Raw genomic sequence first — 9,346 nt, 5'->3', positions numbered from 1 at the left:
TACAAAACTTTCATGGCACCTAAAAAGTTTCCAATGGTAGGGATTAAATCCCTTTTGTTTCTTGTGGTGTGGCCCACCTAAGTTTTATATCGACCTGATGTTTGGATTCCTTTTTTGTGCATTTTTGTGGTTGTTTCAGCTTAATTGATTCTTTGAAAATGCTTCTTTTGAATATGAACAATCCACAATGGGACCTATTATACAACTGTTTTAAGATGATGCTTGCACCTATTTTGTTTCTCTGCTTGATTTTGTGATGCATAAACCATTTCCATTTGGAGTTTTTTTTTCTTTTTCCCTTCTTAATCTTATGCAATCATGTCATTTGTTTGTTGAATGCCATGAGTAAGAAAATGCCCTCCTATCATAGGATTACAAAATTCGAGGAGCTCGTGGCATTGGGAAGTAGGTTGCTTGTTGGGTTTCACCAAGAGCTAGGTGAGTTCCATTCGTCTTATGGTTTTTCTCTTGCTACATTTTCTAGTTTTAAGTGTCATCACTCATTGACTATACATATGACATTCATATTTGGCAATCTAGAGACTGTCCAAATCTTGGGTGGTTAGCCCTATTGTTGATGGAGCTGTCCCTAAATATCACACTAATTATTTGATCTTAAACATCTAACTTGCCTATTGATGGTTACCAATGATTTTTATCCACCCATTCGATGGACACCATTTCAGTGGTTAGGATGTTCAATCAACATAGTTTTATTGGACTAAACCATGTTAGATTATTTAGGCCACTATTGAAGAGCTGATGAGTGGACACACATGCTAAGGTCGCATGATATGAACCAAGTATTCGCTTAGACAGCCATTACATTTATTTTCTGTCAAATGGATTGTATCTAGTGTTGTTAATTATTAATTAAGACTTGCTCTATCTGCCTCATTTTACAGCTTGAGTCATTTTTTTGCAAGACAGCCCTTTACCACATTCTAAACTGGAGGAAGGTGGGAAGTTGTACATTTGAGGTTAATCTTTCTCAAGGGCTGGCAGTTGAACTTTTGAATGATCATCGAATACATCTATTGCTTGGAATACCTTCATTGTCTTTGATAGTTCCAAGGTTGACTCACCATATTGGACCCTATAAGGCAAACAAGCTAGAGTTATGTATCATCAAGAGGAGAAATTTGTGAGGTTAGTTTGTTTGAATATGTACACATACTACTTTTACTCAAGTACTCCAATATCCAGAGATTCCAGTTCTGTATTCCTTCCAATTATTCTTTTTTGAGAGGTAATTCCTTCCATATTAGAATGTTTTTCATATATTTTAATGCACTAGATATATGAAGCTCTTAAAATTAAATAAATAATTGTGATTCAAGAATTATAAGCATTTCAAACATCAAAATACTTTGGATTACTTACCTTTAATTCCTACTTGACCTTGAGGAAAAATTGAGGAAATGATGTTTTTTTTTTTTTGGTAAAATGTTGTTTTTACTGCATGTACTTTCCAAGTATTTGTCACCTGTAACTACTTTGTTACTATTTTGAAATCTCATGCTCAACAACTTAATTGCTTGAGAAGATGTCCATGTATTCTTTCTATTAAGACTCTGTAATGTTATATTAATGACTCAGATTGCATAAAATGGCAACTTGTGTTGTTTCCTGGGATGTTCGTATGGAATCTCTAAGAGTCAAGGACCCTTTCTGCCTAGAGCTATGAGTTTCAAACTTCCAATATAACCTTGTTAGGAAAATGGTGGATGGTAATAGGTCCTTTCATGTTTGTAGGTTCAAAGAGTGTTTTTTTAATTTTTTTTTTTAAAATTTTTAAAGAGATAAGCTGGTTTTAAAGAGTTTATAAGGGTTGAGCTAGATTAGATGCATGGTCAGAATTGTGAATGAACTACAAGTTCTGACTTCCGAGTCTTCTCAATTGTAAGTTAAATATAAATATTGTGAACTGATGTTTTCTTAAGGAGAGACTCTAGACTTCGAGAAGTACTTTCTCAAATCTGTCAGATGTGATGCTCTTATGATTAGCATTATGCTATGTGATTAATGATCCTAATCAAATATCAAATGGTATAATGCCATTCATATCTGCGTTGTAGGATCTAATTCTTGATTTTAGGTGATCCTATTTGTTGAAATTGCTTCATATATTACTTGTTTCTTTAAATTGTGATTGTGGGATTATGAATATCCAACAGTCTATGGCCTTCACATTGAGTAGTAATTTCTCACTAAAATGCTGTTTTAATAAATTGATATTGAAATGTGGACATTAAAGCACTGGTAGTAGCAAGACCTGAGCTTGATTACTTTTCTATAACTATTATGTGTGAGCGTATGTTACCTTCTGCTTTTCTTTGTGATTAGTGTTTCACATAACATATAAAGCAAAAAAGTTAAGCTTGAGTTATGGCATTAATTTTGGGTTGGTTTCTTAACTGTACAGACTTGAGAACACGTTGAATTATGGTCTTGAATGAGTGTGGGCTATTGGATATATGAAAGGTTCGCGTTGGTGAGTGTTTTAACCATTGTGTTTTTCATTCTCTCCCTACCAATGATTTTAAGTTACAGGAAGAAATTTTGGCAAGGTGGTTTGCAATCATTGGTTTCATGACATCATAGTATGTAGATATTTATTGTTTTGCTTAAGAGAATAATGCAACTAGTTCTATTTTACAAAAGTTGTGTTCACTGTTCATTAAAGCTTATTGAGTGGTAAACTATTCAAGAAGAAACAGGTTCAAGTAACTTGTCCTAAAGTTGTCTACTTGCTTAAAGATGTATGTCTTTGTTTTGCGTATAGGGTTGTAATTGGATATGATGACAGAACCATTATGATAAAAATTGGTCGAGAAGAACCAGTTGCTAGTATGGACAATAGTGGCAAGATCATATGGGCTAAGCATAATGAAATTCAAACTGTGAACATTAAGACTGTGGGGGCAGATTTTGAGGTTGGTTCACCTTGTATTTATCTTTTTACAAGACATGTACTATATCAAAGTTGAAGTTGTATTCTGCTGAAGTTAACATGGTATCATTGCCATTTACTCAACTTCTCAGGTTACAGATGGAGAACGATTGCCTTTGGCTGTGAAGGAGTTGGGAAGCTGTGATCTTTACCCTCAGGTAAGTGAACTTTGCTCAAAATATTTCTACCGACCGTGTGGATACTAAACAGTTGTTGAAATGGAAGTTTTTCTTCTTTAAACTCTAGCATGGTGGAGAACATTAATATTCATGTTTCAACAACGAAGTTGAAAATCATTGAATTGTTTCTAGGCAGTAGGTATAGACTTGACTTTATTTTCAGAGATGCACAATTAGAAGATGATTTGAAGTAGTGGATGAAAGAAGATTCTCAAGGATAAATAGTATTGAAAGACATGTGAATAGCAGTACTCTTCTTGAGGCTGCCACAGAATTGTGGAAGACAGTACATGATATCTATTCTGAATAAAATAACATTGTAGTTGTCTACCAAGTACTTCTACTCATACCTCAGTTTAAGCAAGGCATGAAAGTGTGGGTATTACCATCTCGTTAATAACATTACTGGTAAAAACGGGTTTGAATGGGTTTATGTCTTCACATCTCGTCCTAAGTGCGCCACTGACATGGTTGCTCATGGTTGAACTAGGTGGTCCAGGTTTTGAAACCTACATGGAAGGTTTCTTCTGAAGCTTGATTTGCTGAACTTACATTCATCAGCTACGACTAAGTTTAAAATTTTCTTCCATATTTCTCTAATTGTATCATTTTCTTCCGTATTTCTCTAATTGTATTAAATTAATAATTAAAAGACCTATCTAGTTATGGCACTAGTTGTTTCATTGTTTCATTTACAGCAGTAGATAAGTAACTTATTTCAGATAATCTTGCCATTTTTGAAATATTCTATATGATTTGGAACCTTTAAGTATCATCTTGATTTGTTGGTTTACAACAGGTAAAGATTTGGGAAGATAGGAAGGCATTGCCACATGTGCACTAGGACCCTCTAATTCCTGCTTTTTCTTTGGCCCATCTGGGACTTAATTCACCTTTCTTAGTACATCTTTGTTACATATTTTGACTTAGAAGTTATTGTATCAAATGACAAAACTTCTATTACAAATTTACAATTATATGCCTTATGTGCAATTTGTAAGTAATTTCTAAGCTTTTATACCAACCTCGACTGAATTAACAATTTTCATTCAAGGCCAATATTCTGTACAGATGGGGGGATATTTTGCATTAATGATGATGATACATATCATTCGTCAGGTGGATCCCAATGTTAATGTTCAACAGATCAAAAATCTACTCTGTTGAACAATCACAACTATCTGATCGGTGGACTTCCTCGAGCTGCATATGTATATCTCTAGTTATTGCATCATTTCATCTACATCTGTATCATAAATACTGGGAATGTAATTACAATTTGATCATTGCCGGTCTACAATTTGATCTTTCCTATTAACTAAATTATGTATTTCAAGGTTATTTTCTCCATCAACGCATGGCAGAGATGACAGATTTCCTGAGAAAGGTCAGTTTTTTTCATACGAAACTAAATAGCAATGATGTACAAATGCATTTATGTAGAATGTTTCTTGTTGCTTGCTTTCTGCAGGTTCATATGTATGTAGATTCTCAGGAAAAACTTACTCATTCTCAGATTGCATTGTGGAATATGCATCCATTATTCAAAGAAAGGGTGACATTCCAAGCATTCACACTCTCCTTGCTAGCTAAATTGGTGAGTCTTCTTTCCTTTATACTATATGATTCATTGATGAAGTGGCCTGGCCATTTGGACAGGCCCATATTTATATATTATCTCGAAATTAATGAAGTAGATCCGGATGTGCGTCGGAGCTATCCGGATGTTGAGCGGGGGTCCCTGGAAGGTGGGAACCGCTGTTATGATCATGATGAAGCTGTCCATTTCCTATGGACAACAATATAGGTGGCCTGGCCATTTGGATAGGCCCATGTTTATATATTATCTCAAAATTGATGAAGAAGATCCAGATGTTGAGCGGGGTTCCCTGGAAGGTGGGAACCACTGTTATGACCATGATGAAGCTATCCATTTCCTATGGACAGCATTGGAGGGGCCTGACCATTTGGACAGACCGTGTTTATATTTGTATTTACAGGGACCACACCCTTAACCTAAACCACACCCTAAACCTTAAACCTAAACCTAAACCTTAACCTATAACCTAAACTTTAACCTATAACCTATAACCTATAACCTAAACCTAAACCTAAACCTATAACCTATAACCTAACCTAAACCTAAACCTAAACTTGTAACCTAAACCTATAACCTATAACCTAAACCTAAACCTATAACCTAAACCCGATCCTAAACTCGATCCTGAACTCGAACCCGATTTCCTAAACCTATAACTTATTCTCAATTCCCTAAAGCTATAACCTATAACCTATAACCTATAACCTAAACCTAAACCTAACCTAAACCTATAACATAAACCTAACCTAAACCTAAAACCTAAACCTAAGCCTAAACCATAACCTATAACCTTAACCTAAACCAAAACCTATAACCTAAACCCTAACCTATAACCTAAACCTATAAACTAAAACCTAAACCTAAACCTAAAACCTAAATGTATTCTCAAATCCCTAAACCTAAACCTACACCTAATCCTAATCTCAACTCCCTAACCTAAACCTAAACCTAAACTTGAAAACCCAAACCTAAACCCGATCCCGAACCTGAACCCGATTTGCTAAACCTAAACCTTAACCTATTCTCAATTCCTTAAAGCTATAACCTATAACCTATAACCTAAATCTAAACCTTAACCTATAACCTAAACTTTAACCTATAACCTATAACCTATAACCTAAACCTAAACCTATAACCTATAACCTAACCTAAACCTAAACCTAAACCTGTAACCTAAACCTATAACCTATAACCTAAACCTAAACCTATAACCTAAACCCGATCCTAAACCCGATCCCGAACCCGAACCCGATTTCCTAAACCTATAACCTATTCTCAATTCCCTAAAGCTATAACCTATAACCTATAATCTATAACCTACACCTAAACCTAATCTAAACCTATAACCTTAACCTATTCCTAAAACCTAAACCTAAACCTTAAACCTAAATGTATTCTCAAATCCTTAAACCTAAACCTACACCTAATCCTAATCTCAACTCCTTAACCTAAACCTAAACTTGAAAACCCAAACTAAACCGGATCTCAAACCCGAACCCGATTTCCTAAACCTAAACCTTGAACCTATTCTCAATTCCCTAAAGCTTTAACCTATAACCTATAACCTAAACCTAAACCTTAACCTAAACCTATAACCTAAACCTAAACCTTAACCTATAACCTTAACCTAAACCAAAACCTATAACTTAAACCTTAACCTATAACCTATAACCTAAACTTATAACATAACCTTAACCTAAACCTAAAACCGAAATCTAAACCTATAACCTATAACCTAAACCTAAACCTAAAACCTTAATATATTCTCAAATCCCTAAACCTAAACCTACACCTAATCCTAATCTCAACTCCCTAACATAAACCTAAACCTAAACTTGAAAACCCAAACCTAAACCCGATCCTGAACCCGAACCCGATTTCCTAAACCTAAACCTTAACCTATTCTCAATTCCCTAAAGCTATAACCTATAACCTAAACCTATAACCTTAACCTAAAACTAAAACCTAAACCTATAACCTTAACCTAAACCTAGGTTTTGAGTTTAAAAGTCCATCCTAGGTTTGAACACATTACTCATGTTGGATTTTGCCATAGTTTAGAAGATTTGTAGGTACATTTTTTATTTCTTCATATATAAGTGTTTTTTTTTTTTTTTGGTCTTTCTTCCTTTTGAGATGTGTACAAAGGCATGCTGGTTTGATTGTGTCTATAAATACTGTTTTATACAGGCTGACAAGCTAAAGAAGTCAGCGGAGGATGAAATTCATTTTCTCAAGGCAAGGGTTCTAGAACTTGAAAGTGATCTTGTGTCGAAGTCCATAGAAGTTACATCTGCAGTTTCAACGAAAGAAGAGGCTCTATCTTCTGCATTTGCTGAAATTGACCGTCTGAAGGAAGAAAATTCTGTAAAAATGTGAGTATTATTGAATGCATATGGAGGGTGTTTACTGTGTTGGAGTGTATTTGTTTCTTGCACATGAGGGCACACCTTAGTTGTAATTCTTATGATAAGATAAGCACAGTGAAGTATTGTTTATTTAGAAATGTGAATGTAGGATGCATTGTATGATTTGATTGCTATTTATAATAAATGCATCATTTTTTTTCTAATTGCATTTTATGTACTATTTCTATCAGCATTAAGCTTAGATGAGTTATCAATCACAGCAGGTTCATGCAATGGAAATAGGTCGTATTATTACAATTTTTAAAAAAATAGCTACAAATATAATTCGTAGCTATAGCTATGGCTTTTGTCCATAGCTATTGGTATGGTGCTATTGGCATCTATTGCTACGGATAAAATCCCTTTTGCTATGGATATGATCCGTAGTACATCTGTCGCTATTGGTGGGGTAGCTAAAGGTATTGCTATGGATATAATCCGTAGCTATTGGTATCTATTGCTACAGATTATATCCGTAGCTATTGGTGTCTATTGCTACAGATATAATCCGTAGCTATACCTTTAGCTACCCCACCAATAGCGATAGACGTGCTACGGATTATATCCGTAGCAAAAGTGCTTTTGCTACGGTTTTTTGCCATAGCCTTTGTCCGTTTTTCTTGTAGTATTTTTAAGAATAGTCCCACATAGGAAAGGGAAGAGAAGATTTTTGTGGTTAAAATGAAAACAGTGGAGTATTATAATATTTGCTTACCTAGTCAAAGGACTATAGACCTTACGTGTTCCAGTGCGTCGCACTGGAACACCCGCGCGGGCTCGGGCTCAGTGCGAGTGTGTGGCCATGTGAGGCAGTGTGGCTGTAGAGGCGCTAGTGACACACTTTGCACTTCGCATGTCCGCATCGTGTCGCAGAGGTTCGCGACCTTGAGCGAACCGGAGCGAGACGTGTGCGAGTCGCAGTGCGACTAAGTGGCTAAGGCGAATGGCTAGCTAAAGGGGAGACTAGAGGACTGAATGAGAGTCCTCCAGTATATATAGAGAGCTGAAATAGAGCTGTTGCAACAGATCTGTAACAGTTGTGCCATTAGTGCAGGGTCTAGTTGTAACTGCTTCATAGCTAGCCCAACAGCTAGAAAACGGCTAGCTGTTGTCTCATAACAGTCAGAAAACGGCCTTAAAATGGCTAGTTTTCTCTAATAGCTAGAAAATGGTCATGGAATTTATTTCCCTAGACCATAACCCCCAGCCACCATAACCTATAAAAGGATGGCATGGTTGAACCTTTGTTTGAAGAACAGACCAACAGTGTGGTCTAGAATGGTTCAATTGAACTAGTGGCTGAATACTTGACCAGTGCAGTGGTCTAAATCACATATTTTCTTCTCTTTCTTTCTTCTAGGATTTTTCTTTTATTGTATTTCTGCCAAATTGAGTGTAACAGAGTTCCAATAGGTGGGCATTCGTGTTTACTGAACGCAGACCCACACCAGGCTCGTCGTATCCCAGAAGCGGTTTGCCTGTAACCTATCAGTATACTCAATTCATTTAAGTAAGGGTAAATAACGCTTTAAGGATAGCATTTCAGACGTGCTTCAGCCTGTCTATATTTCAAATTAATTTGCATTTTTCGGATTCCATATTTTACAGAAAAAAATATTATTCTATAAATTTTCAATAATCTTAAAGTGTTATTTGTGATAGAAGCTGACAATGTTTCGTCCATCCAGTTGATGAATCAGGACTTGATACGTCTTGATCGGTTCGATGGAACCAATTTTACGAGAAGGCAAAATAAGCTGAAATTTCTTCTAATGGCGCCAAAGATCTACTACATATTAGATCCAAAACTGCAAGCACTACCGGAAGCATCCGACACAGACACACCTGAACAGGTGGCTGCCAGCACCAAATGAGATGAAGACGAACTCTTGTGTCCAGGACACATTCTGAACGTGCTCTCCGACCGCCTTACGATCTATACCAACAGACGTCATCAAGAAAGGAGATCTGAGCCGCTTTGGAGTTCAAATACAATGCCAAAGAAGAAGGTACCAACATGTTTCTCATCGCCAGGTATTTTGACTTCAACATGGTAGATAACAAATCGCTGCTGCCCCAAATCCAAGAACTGCAACTAATCGTAAACAAAATCAAAGCCATTAAAATTGATCTTCCTGAATCATTCCAAGTCGGGGCTATAATCGCTAAATTGCCACCTATGTGGAAAGACTACAGAAAGAAGTTT

General features: G+C 36.1%; 1 protein-coding gene across 14 annotated transcripts; it reads left to right on the top strand.

Moving 5' to 3' along the window:
* The first annotated feature begins 301 nt into the window (after positions 1-301).
* LOC131236035 (uncharacterized) lies at positions 302-7,366 on the top strand. 14 transcript variants are annotated; one of them, XR_009166505.1, is made up of 10 exons: positions 302-438; positions 927-959; positions 1,069-1,149; positions 2,426-2,494; positions 2,786-2,936; positions 3,046-3,111; positions 3,296-3,370; positions 4,470-4,519; positions 4,604-4,729; positions 6,923-7,349. XR_009166505.1 is itself a non-coding variant. In XM_058233125.1 (8 exons), exons 6-8 carry the CDS (start codon positions 4,490-4,492, stop codon positions 7,109-7,111), a joined length of 345 nt encoding a protein of 114 aa, XP_058089108.1. In that variant the 5' UTR covers positions 302-438; positions 927-1,149; positions 2,426-2,494; positions 2,786-2,936; positions 3,046-3,111; positions 4,470-4,489; the 3' UTR covers positions 7,112-7,362. The 14 variants fall into 14 exon arrangements, 5 of the variants coding, with proteins under 5 accessions (XP_058089108.1, XP_058089109.1, XP_058089106.1 ...); XR_009166507.1 differs by having other exon boundaries at positions 927-1,149; positions 3,269-3,370; positions 6,923-7,348; XR_009166506.1 differs by having other exon boundaries at positions 927-1,149; positions 3,046-3,115; positions 3,269-3,370; positions 6,923-7,348.
* The last annotated feature ends 1,980 nt before the right edge of the window (positions 7,367-9,346 follow it).

Source organism: Magnolia sinica, unplaced genomic scaffold, assembly GCF_029962835.1.
Source record: "Magnolia sinica isolate HGM2019 unplaced genomic scaffold, MsV1 ctg129, whole genome shotgun sequence".
Taxonomy (NCBI): domain Eukaryota; kingdom Viridiplantae; phylum Streptophyta; class Magnoliopsida; order Magnoliales; family Magnoliaceae; genus Magnolia; species Magnolia sinica.
This window is presented reverse-complemented; position numbering and strand designations above follow the sequence as displayed.

Coding starts and splice junctions, on each gene's coding strand:
- LOC131236035 (XM_058233123.1), top strand. CDS start 4,262: ATGTTAATGTTCAACAGATCAAAAATCTACTCTGTTGAACAATCACAA. Junction 4,344..4,469: donor GACTTCCTCGAGCTGCATAT/GTATATCTCTAG, acceptor ATGTATTTCAAG/GTTATTTTCTCCATCAACGC. Junction 4,730..6,922: donor TCTCCTTGCTAGCTAAATTG/GTGAGTCTTCTT, acceptor TGTTTTATACAG/GCTGACAAGCTAAAGAAGTC.